The sequence below is a fragment of the Polypterus senegalus genome, chromosome 3 (assembly GCF_016835505.1).
Source record: "Polypterus senegalus isolate Bchr_013 chromosome 3, ASM1683550v1, whole genome shotgun sequence".
Classification (NCBI taxonomy): Eukaryota; Metazoa; Chordata; class Cladistia; order Polypteriformes; family Polypteridae; genus Polypterus; species Polypterus senegalus.
In genome coordinates, this window is record NC_053156.1 from 135,125,814 (window position 1) to 135,145,744 (window position 19,931).

The window sequence follows — 19,931 nt, forward strand, 5'->3', positions numbered from 1 at the left end:
GACAGATGTTTCTACAGATAACATCTCATCTTTCTTAACCAGAGGATTGCAAATCCACCTCTCATAACTCAATGGAAAATGATGTCTTATATTATCTTAAACTGGCAAACATATTCATATATTCATAGTTCATATAAGGTTTTACAATTTAGCAAGAACACATTAATGTTAAGCTTGATCTTTGCTACTCTTTTGACATATATTAGGAGCCACACTGGGCCTTTTTTCTCATGTGGCTTTGTGATCTGGGAAGCATAAGGAAATTGTAGTTCCATTTTTTTCTTGAAATACAATAACAATGCTGTTGTATTATTCGTGGAGTGTATCTCTGACTGAAGTGTGTGCCAATGTATGGGCTTCATTGGCTGGCATCTCTAAACTGAACAGGAATGAATAAGAGTCATGGTGTTCATTTGTGTGCCCGACAAAGCACTGGCACTCTGTCCTGGGCAGTCTTACACCTGATGGTGGCCATGTTAGGTCCTGGCCACTAGCAAGCTGACAATTAGGCTATATGATAAAAATACTTGTCTAAACTGGAAAGTGAATTTAGTTGGTATAATGGAATAAATTACATTTATGTTTATTAGCAGACTCACAGGTTTTGACAAGTTTAGCTGTCTTCAAAATTAAGTTGAATGAACTTGAAATACCTAACAGTACATTATTGCCATGTTAACATAAATAAAAAGTTTAAGGCAGCAGGGCAACAATGCATTTAAATTAAAATAAAAATGTACATACACTGTAAATACACAGTTCATAAAATGAAACAATGCCAAATAACTGTACTCTCAGGCCACAGTTTATTGCTTTAAAATGCTTATGAAAACAAAAGTAAAATGATTACAGTTTTTAAAACTTTCTGAACAATTAGGAACAATTTTACTTTTATAATTAGATGTCCATCTTATAAAAGAAGCTTCTTGCACAAGTAATGTAAAGCAGCATACTGTACATCTACAAATACACAGAAACTATACTTCAAATGCAGTTTTCAATCACATTCTTAATTCAGTTCTGACACTACATTGTTCAAAGCACAAGAAAATGTGCTTCCTTTTATTTCAGCTCCATTACACTTACATTTCTGGAGAAAATAAAGAATTTACATAATATAGAAAGGACACATACTATAAATATTAAAACAGTCCTAATATAGCAGTAGTGAAGCACAGCCCAGACAGAACTGACCTTGAAACTTCTGCTGTTGTAAGTATGTATCCAAAACATGCAGTATTCATTCTAGTCACACATAATTCTTCTAAAATATTATTTATATGTGAAGTTATTGTCCTGCGGTGAGATGGTCTTCTGTCTTACTGTAGGTGCTGCCAGGTCTTCTCAACCTTGTACTAGAAAAAAATGCATTCTGAAAATGGATGGGTGGCAATGATATTTCCAAGAGATAAAAATTTTGCTTAACCTCATGTATTCCTCTGCCCAAATTTGCTAGGCTTTATTCTAGACTAGCAAAATACCCGTGCTTTGCAGCCGAGAAGTAGTGTGTTAAAGAAGTTATGAAAAAGAAAAGGAAACATTTTAAAAATAACGTAATATGATTGGCAATGTAATTGTTTTGTCACTGTTATGAGTGTTGCTGTCATCAAGGATTTGATTATCATTATTTCTTTCAATCAGGTTCGTATTTGGAGGACGTGTTGTGTTCAAGTTACATTCTGTGTTTGTCAACCGTTGTAAAGATAACAGGTTTCATTCATCGAAGTGTTCACTACCCAAATTGCTACTCGTGAATCTAAGATGTTTAACAGCCATTCCCGGTATCAACTTGTGGATTTGCCTGTGAATATTTAGCGACAGCGTGTCTATGAACTTGTGGAATTGCCTGCGAGTATTTAGCGAATGCGTCTCTATGAACATGTGGATTTGCCTGCAAGTATTTAGCGGCAGTGTCTCTATTAACTTGTGGATTTGCCTGCGAGTATTTAGCGACAGCATGTCTATTAACTTGTGGATTTGTCTGCGAGTATTTAGCGACAGAGTGTCTATTAACTTGTGGATTCTTCTGCAAGTATTTGGCGGCAGCGTCACAAAGTTGTTTTCATCTAGCTGCATCAGAAAATGTACCACGACATCTGGCACGCCTCCTTTTTACTGTTTTCTCACAGCTTGGATTGCTGCTGGCATAATCGGTTTCATGGTTTGTTTCAATTACGTTAGTATTTGCAGGACTTGTGTTGAAGTGACATTCGGCATCTGTCAAGCATTGTAAGCATACAACCGAGTTCATCGATAACTTCGCATCCAGCTTTTGAGAGTTGAACCATTCATAAACATCAAATTGTCCACTACTCAAATCGTCACCTGTCAATCTAAGATGTTTAAGAGGCATTGGCGGTTCTCCAAAGGTGTAAAATATTTGGCCATTTCGTTACACTTGAAAGCGACAACCGAACAATTCAGTGGCAGCCATCAATTCACATGCAGAAGCATAGGTGAAGGGCTTAAGCATTTCACTCTTATAGTGCTCCTGTGTAGTATAATTATCTCCTGTACCGTCATCAGTCCACACCTTGAACCTGTCCCAGTCATTCAATACATAAGACACAATGTTCCTCCGGATATCAAGAGTGAGCCTGATATGGCCCTGCAATATGTAACACAGAGAATGGAAAAGGCAGGCGGCATCTCCGAGTATGGAAACCACTCGGTGAGTGACAGTTCTTTGATTGATGGTGATCACCTCGAAAGACATGATAATGGGGGTACGGTTGGAAGGGTAAAAGAAATGGGTACCTGAACAATGTAAAGTAAGTCTAAAATACCTACACAATAACTATAAGTGTAATAAACGAACAATAAAACAGTGGAGAAGCCGTGGATTAAATAAAAAGGCTGCAGTTATCAGTAAGGAGACATGAATACCGTGGCGAAGCATGGAAGGGAATGAAGAGACCGGAGCGACGGACGGCCTTATATGGGCAGGCAGCCAATTACGTCGGAGGCGTTGGGATGGGGGAAACAACGCCGCCTCACACAGTGACCGAGCTGCAGGCTATTGACGTATATATGTACGTAAGTAGGATTCAGTTATGACCATTACGCGTAGAATTTCAAAATGAAACCTGGTTAACTTTTGTATAGTAACCTGTAAGGAATGAGCCTGCCAAATTTCAGCCTTCTACCTACACGGGAAGTTGGAGAATTAGTGATGAGTCAGTCAGTCAGTCAGTCAGTGAGGGCTTTGTCGTTTATTAGTATAGATTTGGCAAAACTGAGAAAAAAAAGTGAATGGTGATTTAGCTGAAGTGGCTGGTTTCTTACTGCTGTGAATACAGGCTGAAATGCTAAAAGAAAATGTATTTTCTGCCTGGATTTTTCTTTTTGGTTTCAAATATCATTTGAAAAATTAAAGTGTCAAACTGGGTAGAAATTGAGCCACCAATTGAGTGCTCCCTTCAGCAGCCATACTCAAACCCTCTATCTTAACAAACAAAAATGTAAGACAGGTAGGAGTTAGTCAGTTAGTAACAGAGAGGCCACCAGGACTGCAGCAACTTGAATTAACCCTCACCAGACGCCAATTCTACAGATCAAGCTGAGAGACACACTTAAGAGAAATTAAAAATAGTAATGGTAGGCATGGTAGTGTCATGTTTACAGAGCACAGTGAAATTCTTACTTGCATGTTTGACCAACATGCAACATGTTGCTCCTCATTGATAAATACCATGATACCATGTGCTAAAATGCAAAATATCATTTTATTTAAGAAATATCACAAATCAGCTTACCTGGGGTGTGAGTGAGCATGGATGCTTATGCTACTGGGTCCAGCACCCCTACAAACATGCTTCCCTCCTTTTACCTAACCATCCCAGGATAGACTCCAGTTAAATGGCAGATTTTGCACCACAAGCTGGATAATATGGAGTAGGCCAGTATGGTTGGCCAGCTTTTTACAAAATTATGAATGTAGTAATAGTAGAACTGTCACTTGCACAGAGTACAGTGAAATTCCAACTTCCATGTCCAACCAACATACACATTACGACTCTCCGGGGTCATAACATTTTTTTAATTGTCTTATGATAAAAATTTCATAACTTGTCTGATTCTAAGAATCATTAAACAGGAACTATTTTTTTAGTAACTATGTAAAATAAAGTATCAGTTCAATCACAGTACCAGTCAAGTGGTACAGTGGTATTGGTGCTGCCTTGCAGTAAGGAGAACATGGGTTTGTGTCCCAAATCCTCCCTGCATGGAGAGCGCTTTGAATAGTGAGAAATGCAAAATAAAATGTGAAGGATTATTATTATTATCAGGCAAACTTGCAAAATAAGCATATGATTTAAAAGTATAAGGCTAACAAGCAGTAGAGAATAAATCTGAAAACATTTTAATATGCACTAAAAAAATGAGAAATGTGACATTTTGACTTTGGAGGCTTATTATCCTTTTTTTTTTTAATTCTAAGTGTCTTTAAATTTTTCAACCTAGGATTAACATTCACCTATTTTATATACTGCATACCACTGTGTCAAAGAACACAACATGCTTTATTTCCGATAGAAAATGACCGCCTATTTCCTTTCACCAGAAGTTACTTTTCACGACCGCAGTCAGTGCATACGACATCATCACGAAGAGTGAGGAATCCACGTCCTACAAGTGAGACGGCGCATTTCATACAGTTGAAGCACTCGCTATGCCACTGGCGTTCTTCAAATGAGATATATTTTGCTCCTGCAAGGCCTGAAATAAAAAATCACAAAATATATGTAATATTCAAATAGAGGCTACATTTCTGAAAGAGCAAAACCACAGTTCACTCCATCACTGTCATCTGCAAATAATCAATATTAGCTCATTGGCTGGAAGAAAAAAAATGACTTAAAATATAGAGTTGGCTAAATACTACTTTTAAATGAGGGACAGATTAGCACTAGAATAATACAATGGACAGTGTTTAGAAAGCTATCTTAGCAATTGTGCAATAGGAGACGTGGAGCCAGAAAATACAGCTGGATGTAGAAAGGGCCAAATAACTGAATTGTGGAGACCTTCTTTGTGAATCTTCACATTAAAGTGCCGTCAAATGACAAAAACATTAGGATGACTCATATATTGCAAATGCATTCATTTTTTCAATTAACTGTGCTCATTAAACAGTGTTTGCTCAGTTGGATGAATGTCTCTAAAAATGAAAGAATAATCATTAATTAAGTGGATTTATTTCATTTTCCTGTTTGGTCAACTGTATTGGGAAAACCGGCTCGTGCGGCACTGACAGTGACAAATTGTTAGTAAAACTGGACATCAATCATTACTGTCTTTTGTGAACAGCTTGTGGAAGGAAGATCAACAGGGGCAAAAAGCTTAATTCGCTTTGATAAAAAATACTCCCTTGTCCCTGATGTATTGTAACTGCTTTGGAAACTTATTATTCATCAATAGTTCCAATGGTTATATTATATTTCAGATTTAACAATGTATGGGTGGTGTTTTGTAAAGGTATCTAGTTTTGATTTGTAGTGAACAGACACATAAGGAAATAGCTATAAGATGGAAATTTTGTATAGTTTGATTAAACACAAATCGAAAGATGAGCTGTCATGTGTTTTCGAAACAAAAGTAATCTGTCTCCATTTATTTTAATCTCACCAGTGCACTCAGGTGGAAGATGATGAAACACCGAAAAACAAAATAGCAGCCGCAGTAAACACAATATTGAAGGGAGCACTGCCATCGTAAATAGTTAAGACATGAAAGAATCTAAAACAAGGGAGGTGAGAAGTTGTCAAATGGGACTTTTATAATGTAAAGCCTAACATTACCGTACATTCTCACCTTAGTGAAAATGAAACATTTCATAAAAGACACAGATATCTAATTTCCATCTCCAGCCAGGTATCTGTCCATAAAAAAAAAAAACTATTCTCCAGAGTCTGATGACTAAATGGGTGGTAAGGATTCAATAGTGCAAAAAGCGAGACTGTCTTCCATATACTAATGTTTATGATAAACAACACCCGAAATTAAGTGAAATTCAATCCAAAAGTTTTGGGGTTTTTTTGCCTTTTGGGTACTTTATGAAACGCAACAACAAGGAATTCTTTAGTATATAGTCAAAGGTTTGTGGACAGCTGACAATCACACCTGTATGAAACTTGTTGGATATCCCAGTCCAAACCCATGGGCATTAATATGGAGTTTCGCCTCCCTCTTTGCACTCGAACAGCATCCTATCTTCTGGAAAGGCTTTCCACAAAACCTTGGATTGTGTCTGTGGGAAAATTGTGCCCAACAACCTTAATGATGAGACATTCATCCAAAAGGTATTCAGGGGGTGCCGAGGGTTAGGGTTAGGGTTCAAGTTCTTAGACATCAAACTCATGAAACCATTTCTTTATAGACCTGGCATTGTGCTCATGGTCACAATCAAGACGAAACAAAAAAATGGCCTCTCCAAATTTGTTGCACAAACCTAAACATGTACAATTGTGTAAAATGTTGTTGTATGCTGTAGCATTATCGGTATTCTTCACTGGAACCAAGGCACCTAGCCCAAACATTGAAAAACAGTCTCACTATCACTCCTCCAATAAACTTTACAGTAGGCACTATGCAGATCAGAAGGTAGTGTTCTCCTGGCATCTGCCAACACCAGGTTCATCCATTAGACTTGCCACTCCAGGGTACATGTTTCCACTGCTTCATAGTCCAATGGTGGTGTGCTTTACACCACTCCAGCCAACGTGTGACAATACACATACTGATCTTGTGTGCAGTTTCTTGGCCCTAAAAAACTATTTCTTGAAGCTCCTGAAGCACACTTATTGTGGTTATGTTGCTTCCAAGCTTAACAATGTGCTTTGCATGCCTGATGCTTATTATAAATCATATTTTTGTAAGTAGGCCCTATGCACAGTGTTGGGTACATCAGACTTCTTTCTACATTATCCTCTCCAGAAGTATGTTTCTAAAAGCGGTGTAATCAAAAATTATCAATTGTAAAGAGCACCCCAAATGTTGTAGCTCAGCTGAAAAGTGGTATTTGTAGAGCAGCAAAATGTGACAAATTAGGTACAGTATTATTATTTGTGTCTCTTCTGAAAGGATATGGAAGAAATGTAACATCTACACTAACCTGACATAATAAATGCAACACTGTAAAAGTGTTTTATCAAGAGGTGAAATCTCAGATATTTTTAGGAGTTATCATGATTATGTTAGTTTAAATATAAATCTAACAATCCAGAGCATAGTGTATTCTGTCACACTGAATACTTACGAAAAGATTTAGAGAACAATAAGAGAAAAATACTGCGGGCTACAATAAAGACTATGGAACAAATGAGCATGTTGTACTTACTTGTAATGGCTTTGGCACAACCGGCACATTTTTTTGCATAAAGATTACTGAAACAATCAAGGCAGTATGGGAAGTCATCTCTGGAAGTAAAGCGTTGCCCTGCTAACTGTTTTTTACATCCAGTACAAAGAAAACATTCTCTGTGCCAGGGCTTATCATGATAAGTAATTCCTCCAGTAGTTATAACCTGGAAATAATTAGACAATAATATTTTGCAGATAACCTGGATATAATTAGACAATAATATATTACAGTTTAACGAAAAATTATGCACTATATATTTACTTATTAAATCTTTTCCAAATCCATTCATTTCAAAATAGGCTTTGTGTTAGATATCCCATCCCAGTAGCCTTGCGTGCAAGGCAAGAACTTTTGCATGGACATAGTGCCAGTCCATGACACACATGGCCTAATATGAAGATACAAATTAACTAAAACATGTCTTCTTGACAAAAGAGAACACTGCAGTATTAAGATAAAACCAAACAAGCAAACGTTTGAAAATGACATGGCCTGGGCAAATATTTGAGCCAGCAAGACTGGAACTGTGAGGTAGCAGTGCTGACTGACGGGACACTGTGCAGCCCTGTTAAACTTATTTTAAGCATTGTGTAAAGACATAACCTTATTATGTGTCTTACACAGCACAGCAATGCATAAAGATCTTAAAAAAAAGGAAAAATCTAGTAGGGAAAATGTTATGGAGCTCTATGTGACATCCTGGGAAAAGATGTACTGACAGGTGGTAGCTCTGTAGTAGGACATCTCAAATTTGTGTCTAATTTCTATATGAAAGATAAATTCATAAAACATGATACTGATAACTAGTTGCAGCAAGTCCATAGAAAGTGAATTCAAAATAGGTCTTAGACGTTAAAGAAGCCCAACTAATGATAAAAATTTTGAGCAATTTGGCTCTAAATATCTTCAAGGTGAGGCATAATTGTGGCAACTTCAAGACAAATCCACTATTTCTCAAGTTTTTTTTTTTTTTAATGAGAACATCTCACACTTGTGTCATGAAAATTGTCTTTTTTTATTAATTTATCACCAGGTGGATCAGTAAAGATTTCTTTCATAGATCTCATTTGTTGTCCATCTCCCTTAACCAGGAAAGGAGGGTGCAGTACATAAATTTCAGTTTCTCTTGACATCTGCCACTCAGCTGCTGCATATATTTGACATGGCCTCTCTTCACTGCTCTATGAATTTCCTTTCCTTTGGCAGTTCAACAACCTAACATATAATTTACTCAGAATATTTGTGCATCTGCAGAGATTATAGATTGCTTTGGACTGCTTGGTCAGCTGAATTCTGAGAACCAAACCAGTGAGTCGATATTCTACTCCTTTACCTTCAGTGTCAAAGGCAATCTTGAAAGAATACTCAGTGACATAGAGTACATAATATTCATTACTTAACTAATCATTTATATTGCACTTTACTTGTATGTTTCACACAAGATTTTGTTCTTTTGGCATCAGAGAGTCGTCCACGGTGTGTTGCCTACTAGGTGTACAGTTGGGAGACCTACCTCGAATAGCTGATGAGCTCGGTGGATACAGTTGTCATTGTCCATGTTGGAACAAATGACATACATGAGGGTAGTCTGTCAATTCTTTGATCCAAATTTTAAAAATATGTGCCAGGCTGAGAAACTGACAAGGTTGTCTTCTCCCAAGTTCTGGCTGTGCCATGAGCCAGTCCAGTTAAGATTGAGGAGATTAGAAGGTTTAATGTGTGGCTCAAATCTTGGTGAAGGTTTCAAGGTTATATATTTTGGGGCATTGGGACTCCTTTTTGGAACAGTTGGGACTTGTTAAACAGGGACAGGTCACATCTGAGCTGGAGAGGTGTGAAAGTGTCAGTGAGGCATATGAGTCGATCAGTTGGGGGTTGTTTAAAGTAGGGTATGGGGAGGCACGGAGTTTAGGACAGGCCAGGTTTTGAACCGTACATAAGGGAACAAACAATAGTGTAAAAATAATAGATTGAAAGGAACACGTTAGGGTGGTTTGGACATGTAGTTCATATGCCTCATTGTCAGCCAACCACAAAAATTATAAGCATGGTGCAGCCCAATGGGAGAAGATCCAAGGTACAATGGAAGAATTATATATCTGAGCTGGCCTTTGGGAATCTGGGAATTCACCAGAAAAAGTTGGAAGAAGGTTGCTGATAATAGTATGCACAGGTATAACAGATGCCCCTGTATGCTCCACTGGGGAATAGCTCCAGACCTAAAATGCCCCCTCATCAGACTTCGACAATCCAGCCACAACAAATATATATTTAATTATTGAAATAAAAAAAATGTTTAGAACATTTTTGCAAAATATTTTGTGTGGAGCAGTACGTGCCATACTTTTCGGAATAAAAATGCCCTCTCCAATTAAATAGCACAGTTAACATGCAGTATCTCAAAAAACCTAAGAATGGAAATCTGACCTTGCTTTGTTTCTGTGATTTATACTACAGAAAACCGTGCTGATTCAAAGCTTGATGGTGACATTCAAGCGTTATTTTTTGGAGAGATTATTAACAGTTTGGCTGTAGAACTTTATTTGATATTTAATTAAAGGATTCTAACAATCTCATCAGAAATTACTTGTTTGTTATATTAGAACATTGCATCAGTTATGATGAGAACAGGTCATTCAGACCAACAAAGCTAACCAATTGTATTTGCGTAATTTTTCCAAAATATCCTAAAACCAAGTTTTGAAAGTCCCTGAAGAACCACCAAACTACTTTGTAGTTTAGCTCATGTGTCTATGGTTCTCTACGTGAAGGAAACCTATTAATATTTGTGCAAAATCTACCCTTAGCAAGTTTCCATATCTGCCCCTGTGATCTTCTTCGAGAATTTAAAGTAAAAAGTGAGATCCACCATACTAATTCTGTTCATTTTAATCTAGTCATTTCCATTTACTTGAACTGAAAAGATTGAATTTTTCTGGTCTGGGAATTAGCCTAGTCACTCTTGTCTGGACTTTCTCTAGTGCTTCTGCTGTGTCTTTCTGTTATATGGAGACCAATATGCTGTTATTCAGGAAGCAGAACTAAAATCCTTCATTAAAGAAAACAAAATAATAACAAGGGTAGATCTCTGAGGAATTGTATTTTGCATAAATTGACAACTGCTTCCATCCAATAAAATATAACAATGGCCTTACTGGAGAGCAAGACTACTTGATATATGATAGATACAACATGAACATGTTCACCATATCATACGTTTATCACCCCATGTTAACTAAGAACTCCTTGATTTAGCACTAGCGGAAAATGAATTATTAGATACTAACAAGGCCAAGAATAAATATATGACTTAGCCACATAGCGCAACATGACTGGCAGCTGGGGTGGTAGGCCCTAAGTCATCTATGACATAACCATTTGTTCTTCTCCCTGACCATTGACCACTGCAGTAGAAATAGAGTGGAGTCTAATTTTCTATTATTTTCTTTAAACTCCCTACAATTTAGGGAGTGATAAACAAACAAAAAGCATAGCAAAAAATGATAATGTTGTGAAATCAGATATGTAAATGAGATTTGATTTATATTTCTTAGGCAGTCATTGATGGAGCATCCACATGTAACATTAGTAAATCATTCCCAAACATCTTTCAGTTAAGATTCTGTTTAAGTAACTTTTGTTTAATCTGAGGGAAAACTAAATTGCTACTGCCAAGGTGATAATTAAACAGCATTGCTAATGAGAAATGTATAAATTATTAAATATGCCTAAAATTTTGTATAGATGAAGTAAAAAAAAATAGCTACAGGCTTACACTTGGCAATGCTTTGAATTTGATTGTACCACTTAATGCCCATGGGGGATTTATTGCTAGACTAGTTTTTAAATTACACCTTAGAAGAACAGATTTTTTTTCTGAATTCTTAAATAACAGGAAGCACAAAAACTTGCAGAAAAGAAAGAAAAAAAAACTTAAAGAAATTCTTACTTTTTTGCAGCAATCACAATGATGAGCAAATTGCTTCTCAAAACATGGCACACAAAAGTAACCATTATCTTTGGGAATAAAAGACTTGGTTCCTATTGGCTGGCGACAGCGGTGGCACAGGAAGCAGGTTTCATGCCAGCTATTACCTTTATATTCCATTTTGCGAGCACCTAAAAACAAAGAAAATGTTGTGTGCAGATTATGAGGAAATGTAGGTTTTGATACCCTTTTTTATGTGGAATTCTGCAGCCACAGGAAGGAATGGGTTGTGTTTATGTGGTATAGAAAATGAGTTCTGAGCCTGAAAGGATTTCTTTGAGAGTAAAATATTTAAATTATTTAAAATATTTAAATTTATAAAGGAAATACAATACTTTAAAAAAAAAAGAATATTTGTAGTGCCAGGACTGACTCTGGTATGTGTCATAATGGGCCATGATTTCAAAAAGAAAGCACTTTATTATATCTTATTAACCTATAAATGACATAGTTATGCCAACTCTTAATGAGCCCATCCCCTTTTGTAGAAAGAGCTACAAAAACAGAACAGCAAGTCAGCTTAATATCACTGACCAGTTAAGGTATATCGATATTCTGATTGGCTCACGAAAAAATTCAATTTGTTTAAAAATACAGCACTAGCACATCTTTCCTTAATTCTTTTCCATCAAACACTAAAGTTTCTGCTTGCACTTTCTAAAGACACATTGTCTTTCTTTCTGCTTTCTCACCACAGGCTGAAAGATGATATTTATTCTTTTATCCACAAGACAGAAAAAGTTTCCACTCTTTACAGACTGTTTTCTTTCTCTACTTTTATGTATTGCCTTAAACCCAGTATACTCACATGGACAGATGATCCTCCCAATCTCATCCCCTATTTATAACTGTCCTACACTTAAACATTTCTAAGAGTTTTTTCTTTGATTATTAATAACCAAAAAATGTATGTAATGAGCATTGTTAAAGATGCTACGTTTGACACTTGATTTATGTAAAAGGCTACCTTGACATTTCATCTCAACTTGCCAGATGGCAATATCAATGTCCCAAGCTGGGACCACCAAAGCATAAAGGAAGGAGCAAAATAAAAATAGTGCTAAATATTCTCAAATAAAATGCTTTACAATAAATGTCTTTACAATTAAGTTCTGTCCATGTAAACCTTTGGTTAACAATTTAACTAGACACTAATTTCAAAGTTCTTTTTCCTGCGTTACATTGTAGAAAAATAAACCATAGCATTGCCATTCCGGACTTCAGTTTTGGCTGAACAGATAATCCATCTAATCAAAGTATTACTGTCTTCTGTATCAAGATGCGCTCCTTGATTCAAGTGCTGTTTTTAAACCAATGGCACATTCTGTTGAGTACGACTGATAATCTGCTGGATTGGAGAGTGTTCCTCTTGTGCGGGTTGAATTTTTACGGATAAATCAATTAGTATTTATATAAAAAATGTAATACTAACAATTTCCATTCTTAATTCAAGTTAGAAAGTTAAAATCTGTTCCAGAGAAGTAATCCTGCACATTAAACTCAGTATTAACAAAAGAATATTAATCATTACTTGAGTAGTATTTGACATATCCAACATTCCTTAAAGGGTTTTCCTCTTGATTTAACTTTTGGATAATGGACTACTTACAGCTTGACACTTATATATAATAACTGTTCCCATGGTTAACATATCCAGTCAAGAGTTTACAATACAATAAAATATACACATAAAATAGTTCTGTATAGGTTAATACTTACCAGGCATAATGGATTTCTTGCATGTGAAACATCTGGAGGAATATTCATTAGAATAACAGTCTGTGCAGAGAAGGAGGTCATCCTTAACAGCAAAAGGTTTCTCAACTAATGAGCATTTGCACATAGCACATTTGAAACACTCTTCATGCCAGTGACGATCTTTATATGAGAGATCCTATCAGTAAAATCCAAAAAAAACTATTACATCTGCCATTTTTTTCCACTTATGGAAAATAACAAAGGAAGATGTTTTAAGCAGGGGGTGTTGCTGACATAAAGTATGTTGGTACTGTCATTACATGTTGTTTTTAATAGCGGACATGTGTTGCACAGATGCACTTGGGCATCTACAACATTAGTTATGTAACACACACTGCAAACATAAATCACGCACATCTAACTTACTGACAGCATGTTTTAAAAACTTGAGAATTAGTAATAAGTGGATCACACAAGATGACAAAAAAAGTACTAAAAAATCATGATTACAAAATCAAGTGGCAGCTAAGAACTGTTTGTTTTTTTATTTCAAAAAGGCATTTTGACATTAAAAAAAAATCTGCGCTATCAAAAGTTTGTATCCTTCAAAAAAAGGCAGCTGGGGCTGTTCTATCACAAGGAGAAAGATTACGCTTTAAGCAGGATGTGTGTCAGTTAGAAATAATCTCTTCGGCTAAAAGGTTGAAACAGAAAAACAGACAAGAGAACAGGAAAGATGTACAGCGGAACAAGCACAAGGGGCAATGGAAAAATAATGAATACATGACCCACTTTTTGTAATATGGTAAACTTTTCTAAGAGGAGGTTAAATCTAAATTGTAAAGTTCTTGTAAAATTGTAAATTGGTCACATATTTTAATCATAGAAGATGGTGAATACTTTGCATGTCTGGCAAGACACACAGTGGAAAGTGAAATTCTCTCCTATTAGAAAACTTGCATGTCATTCACAGTATTAGCTGAAGCACATTGATGGCAAAATGTCAACCAAACAGGAAAGGGGAACAACTCATTCGTAGCCACAGAAGCCATTGAATCATCCTAGTGGTGATAGGACTAGCATGCTCCAGTTTCCACACCATATTGGGTTCTATTTAATGTGAATACAAATGTGCAACAACAGCAACAAAAAAAAAAATACACAGCTTCTTACTGTGTACTCTGCTGACAACCTGACTGGGAAATCAAGAAGTTTACACTTTTCTCTACTAAACTCTAGAACATTGATTCCTTTTGCGTAGTCATTCGTAACCTGCTGTGGAAATGTACTGAACAGAACTTTAAACATGACTTTCTCACCACGTGAAGTCAAAACTTCTCTTAAACACTAGCAACACATTAACAAAGTCCCAAGCTCTTTTGGGATGCCTTCATTAACCCTCAGTTAGATTAACACAATTCTCTTTTCAATTACCTCCCTACATAAAGTAATTAAACAGATTCAAATCTTGTTGTTGGAAACTTGGTGAACTCATCAGTCTTCATCTTTCCCACTGAATCTTTAAAACTCTGACTAACAAAGCTGCTACTTGCGAGCTTGAGAAGGTCCAACACCTGCCTCCTTCCTTTTCAAAAGTGGACTCTTAATTAACTCTGTGGTCTTTTGTTACTGTAATTTTTCCTCTAGTGTCTCTCCATGAAGCTCCATCATTGTTAATATTCAAATCAAATCTCAAAACTCACCTTTCCTTTGTAGCAAGATAGGCCATTGGGTGACATGGTAGTACCGTGGCTATTGGTGTTACTTTTTGCTACCTCTATGGAGTATGCACATTATCTTTGAGTGCAAATGTAAGTATGCATGTAAGGTGGTAAGCCAGTGATGGAATAGAGACTTGTCTGGGGCTGTTTCCTGCATTCTACATCTTTAAGCATCTTTAAGAATAACTGATAAAGATTTTCAGAAAATGTTGCCTAGCCCTGCAGCAACTGAGTGCATTGTAGAAACCAACCTTAGACAGTGCACCAGTCCGTAACAGGACACACTGATGCACACGCAGACATTTACTTAAATAACAATGGTTTCAAGTGAGAATTTACTTAAAGTTCATATGCTCACTCAGATTTGGATAGAACTGCGCACAGAGAATGTCCAGGCCGGGGACTTCAACGTAAATCTGCAGCTGTGATGCAGCATTAAGAAACAGTGCACCACTGTGTTATTCTTTTTAGATGTAGTATTATATTTATATATATATAAATATAATATAAATATAAATATATATATATTTCTATGGTATAAAGTGTATATTCTACGTAAAAAGTGAGAACGCTATATACATTTACTAATATCTGAACAGCAAATAATGGCATACAGTAAATGAAAAGCATCGTGGATTATGTGTAAATACACACATTTTCTTAAGCTATCTCTTGTGCATAACATAGCATTTCATAATATTCTGAAATGAGTTTCATGTAATTCAGAATTAGATGTCAGCAGCTTCAAGTGCAAGGCTAGGAATTATCCCTGGGTATGATGCCAATTAGTACACTGATACTTGAGAATGGCAAATTTAGAATCTTCAGTCAAACTCCTCAGCATGTCTAACCTGGAGTATCCAAATGAAACTAATGCAGATACAGGGATGAACATTTAAACTCCACACAGGCAACACGTAGGTGAAGCATTCAAGCCAATATGTTGGTTCTGTAAGGCAGTAGCTCTAACCACTGCACCACCTTGCCACCCTCCTTGGTTTATTTTATTATATCAACAATCTCCTGTCCCTAGCATACTGGTGCCGTCTCTGGTGTGCTCCTTATGGCAACGTAGTCAGTACTCAGTGTTTATTTCCTTTTTGCAAAATCTTGACAACAGAAAATCTTAAGAAGCATAGCTCAGTATTTCGACACATAATAACAACAAATGACAAATTCCGGCTAAGTTTTATCTAGATCACTTTTACATGACTTACCTTGCAGTTGCAACCAATTGGGTTCCTGCACAATTCACAGCAGTTAGCAAAAAGATTTTCGTAACATTTAACACAATATGGACTTTCTTCTCTCAAAATATATTTCTTGCCCAAAAGTGAAGCCTTGCAGTAATGGCAGTCAAAGTGATCGGCGCTCATGTTTCATAAAGAAGATCTAGGAAGAGAAGAAAAGGATACTCACTAACTTAAGATAAGTTGCATTTTCTTCATGTCAGTGTGCATATATAAACTGCTCATACTCAACCAGAGAACAAAAGTGTTGTGTGATAGCTTTGGAGATTCACACGTCTGGCAGAGTAGATGACTATATCTGACAGGAATAGCTAACCAGAGATTTGATCGAAGAAGCAGGATCTCCAGGAATGGAAACAAGAGTAAAGTAACATTCAATGTTCCGTGTATCATAAAGGATGTAGCTTCCTGGTATTAACAGAGCAAGTCTAAAGTCTTAGAGTAAAATGTGCCAAAGCAAACAAGCTGACAAGATCAGTTTCTGAGCAAGTTATTATAAATAAACTGTGCTCTAACCACCCTATAGTATTATGGTAACACACTGCAGAGAATACAGTTTCAGAAAACAAACAAAAATGACATGGACAATTTAGCCAATATGTTTTGATTTATGCAGTTTAGTTTAACGCTGCAGTTTGCATGATTTCTCTGGGTTTCCATGGCTTTTTCCCTGGGTTCTCTTTTTTTTTCTCTACATTCCTTAAAGTTTAGTGTATTAGGTCAATTGGGGGTGTACAATTGTGGGCTCTCTGTTAGACTGTAGTGTCTTGTCCAGGACTGTGCCTGATACTGCAAGAACAGACAAATTTCTGAGACAATTCACAGGATTTATCATGCTTGAGAGTATTACTTTAAAAACTGAAGACAATAATGCAGTATTGAATAGCAGAATAATGTTTTTATTTAAAAAAAATGTTTTTGAGTATATCAAAGCATATTTGCCATTTCACCAATCACTATTTGTGGTAAGGAACCCATAAAATTAATTTAACATTCTCTCATCATCATCTATTCTCTCATCATCATCTATCCACTTCCTGAATATCAAGGCAGTACAAGGTGCAAGTAAGTAATAACCCCTGGATAGGATGTTAGTGACTCTACAACAAACTACACTCCTGCACACACCCACATTTACTCATCCCAGTCACATATTGACTTGGGAAGAAATATGGGAGGAAAGATTACACTAGATTAGATAAAACTTAACTAATCCCTTGGGGAAATTCAAATGTATACAGCAGCAGAAACCTAAAAAACAAAGATAGAGACACATAGGGTATAGAATACAGCCAAACAGTCAATAAATAAATAAACTTGCCTAATAGCAGTGGCCAGAAGAGTCCCTCAGAGGCGCTTCTTAGCACACTTTGGTGGAATAAGCCTGCGGCTAAAAGTGCTTCAAGAGAGCGCCTCCTGGAGGCAGTGGAGGGGATTTATCATGATGGCATCCAAAGCAAAGCACAAGTCGAGTCCTCAACAAAGACCGATATGAGCACAAGGAGAATGTGTAGACTGCACACCGATATTAACCAGACTGGGCATTGAGTGCAAGCTTCATGGTCATAATAAATTAGTTTTATCTACCAGAATTTTAACTCAGTCTAATTTTATTTCAGTTAAAGGCCAAATTAGTGTATATGTTGAAATAATTAAAGTGTATATGTTTAATATCTAAATATATAATTTAGATATTAATGTAGTCAAATAATTTTTCTTTATTAAAATTCCTAAGATAGATAGATAGATAGATAGATAGATGTCCCCCAGAATGTTTAATGTATACTCTATTAAAATTTCTTCTCCAAAAATCTTTAAAAAAATACTTAAACTTACTGAGTAAAATATTTCTACAAGTTAATGCTAATAGAACTCTAGTATTTTAATCAATTTCTGGGAAGATTGGTTAAATATTTCTAATAACTTGTAAAACATTTAAGTCTGAATTTCAAATCTATCAATAATGGAAAAAGTAAGCTCAGAAAAAGTGTGGATGGATGAGTTGGTGATTTATTTTCCAGTTATTATGAAAGATTTGTTTTCTCTTTTATATTAACCTGGATGAGAACTGATCTGTCTAAAGTGTCATACCCTTTGTGGAGAGCAACTGAGATGCATCACATGGACGTAAATGCAGAACAAAACAGTAGTCATGAAATGAATTATTAACATTGCATAAACTGATTAGTTACTTCATAGATTATTTAATTTAAAAAAGGAATTGCATAATGTGGTCTACTTTACCTTTTTTAGTTATGTACAGTATATCTTGTATTTTAAGGTTTGCTATGAATTGAACACCATTATTTTTTTTTTCCAGTACATGCTGTTAGTTTTGACTAATTTAAATATTGCTTGTATTTTTGTATGTTTTATTAACTAATGTACATAAAATAATTTATTTCTAAATGCTTATTAAAAATATATAAAGTATATAGTTCAAGGATTCAAAACCTATATGTAACTTATCATATGCAAGAACAGATCCGTCTTCTTCCAAGCATTAATACTTGAAGAATTTATATTTATAATTAAGTTGTATTGCATTTCTTAACAATTTTGTTAAGAGTCTAAACTATGTGATTTCTGAACGTACATTACCAACATACCACTCCCCCCCATTTCACAGAGCCATGTAAACCTAAAGCCATTTGGATGTACTTCCTCATGTATATTACAAGACTTTCTCTAGTGATGGTTATCTTATCTCTACATTTTATTAGTTCATTATTCTCTTGTTTCAGGCTTAATTCATCTCAGGTGTATTCATTTTGCTAATATTTGAACAAAAAAGTTGTTAAGATGAAAGAAAAAAATCACTTTGCTGTCTCAATATAAGCAAGAGTATTTTTCAGTTTCTTTGTTACTTCTTGCCTGATGAAGGGGCCTTAGCTGCCTCAAAAGCTTGCATTTCTAATCTATTTAGTTAGACAATAAAAAGGTGTCATTTAACACTACTTTCTCCTGTATCAAATTTAAGGAAATTTATTAGGGTTAGGGTTATGGTTCTAATTAAAGAAAGAAATTAAGAAAATAAAGAAATAAAGAAAATACTCATATAACATCCAGTGCATGGAGAATGTAAGCCTAATATACTGTATAGAAGTTAAGACGTCATGTCCAATAAAATGAACTGCCAAAAGCTTAGTAATCCTTAGACAAACCTAATACTATTAGTTAAATAAACTACACATGAAAAGTATCTAAAGTAAACATGCAAAATCATCTTCAGTAAGCAAACAAGATAAACTATAAGATGTAAAAAATAGTCTGCAAACAACTAATAGTTAAACTTGTATCAAAGTAACGAAAAACATTTACCTTTTGCTTGTTCTATCAAGGCTTCGGACAGTGGTTTAAATTTGCAAATTGAGCTTTGTACAACATGACAACCCGGGATTAATCAGTATTGCATGTAAATGACCATCTATAAATACTGTCCATCCTATTACCCTTCATCTCCTGGGAGAGTAATCATTCTCTCTTGCAAATTTCTGTACCTTTTAAGGGAGATATTCACTTGGACTCTGTGCTGAAACCTTATCTTCTCCAATATATAGTATATTTATCTTCTCTAAAATAGACATACAGCAATAAAATGTTAACAATCCATAAAGTTTAGCATTATTAATTTTATTATTATCATCAGACATTTCATACAGTACGTGGAGTGCAAGTGAAAGATACTACTTGTGTCTTTATGTCAAGATTAGAAGAAAAAAACAACACTTCAGCATCCATAGCCAGGCATCTGCCATTATAGGGCCAACCACAAGGGTTTCAGACTAAATCTTGGCTGTTAAGCTAGTCTAGAAAAACAAACTGCTGTTTATTTCCAAAAATGGCAGGAAGTGAAGCCATCATAACTAACAAATGTCACATTTCCTACTTTAAAAGCATTACTTTAATGT

General features: G+C 35.6%; 1 protein-coding gene across 2 annotated transcripts; it reads right to left on the reverse strand.

Moving 5' to 3' along the window:
• Positions 1–3,706: 3,706 nt before the first annotated feature.
• Positions 3,707–19,460, reverse strand: fhl5 (four and a half LIM domains 5). Of its 2 annotated transcripts, XM_039747966.1 has the most exons (6): positions 19,342–19,460; positions 15,988–16,162; positions 13,071–13,245; positions 11,313–11,482; positions 7,340–7,526; positions 3,707–4,719 (listed from the first exon to the last, which is right to left on the reverse strand). In XM_039747966.1, exons 2-6 carry the CDS (start codon positions 16,144–16,146, stop codon positions 4,568–4,570), a joined length of 843 nt encoding a protein of 280 aa, XP_039603900.1. In that variant the 5' UTR covers positions 16,147–16,162; positions 19,342–19,460; the 3' UTR covers positions 3,707–4,567. The 2 variants fall into 2 exon arrangements, with proteins under 2 accessions (XP_039603900.1, XP_039603901.1); XM_039747967.1 differs by lacking the exon at positions 19,342–19,460 and having other exon boundaries at positions 15,988–16,320.
• Positions 19,461–19,931: the final 471 nt, after the last annotated feature.

Excerpts from the sequence above, each read along its gene's own strand:
- fhl5 (XM_039747966.1), bottom strand. The coding sequence starts at position 16,146 with ATGAGCGCCGATCACTTTGACTGCCATTACTGCAAGGCTTCACTTTTG. Across the intron at positions 11,483-13,070 it reads CAAGAAATCCATTATGCCTG|GTGCTCGCAAAATGGAATAT; the intron begins GTAAGTATTAAC and ends CTTTGTTTTTAG. Across the intron at positions 4,720-7,339 it reads TTGTGCCAAAGCCATTACAA|GCCTTGCAGGAGCAAAATAT; the intron begins GTAAGTACAACA and ends TTTTTATTTCAG.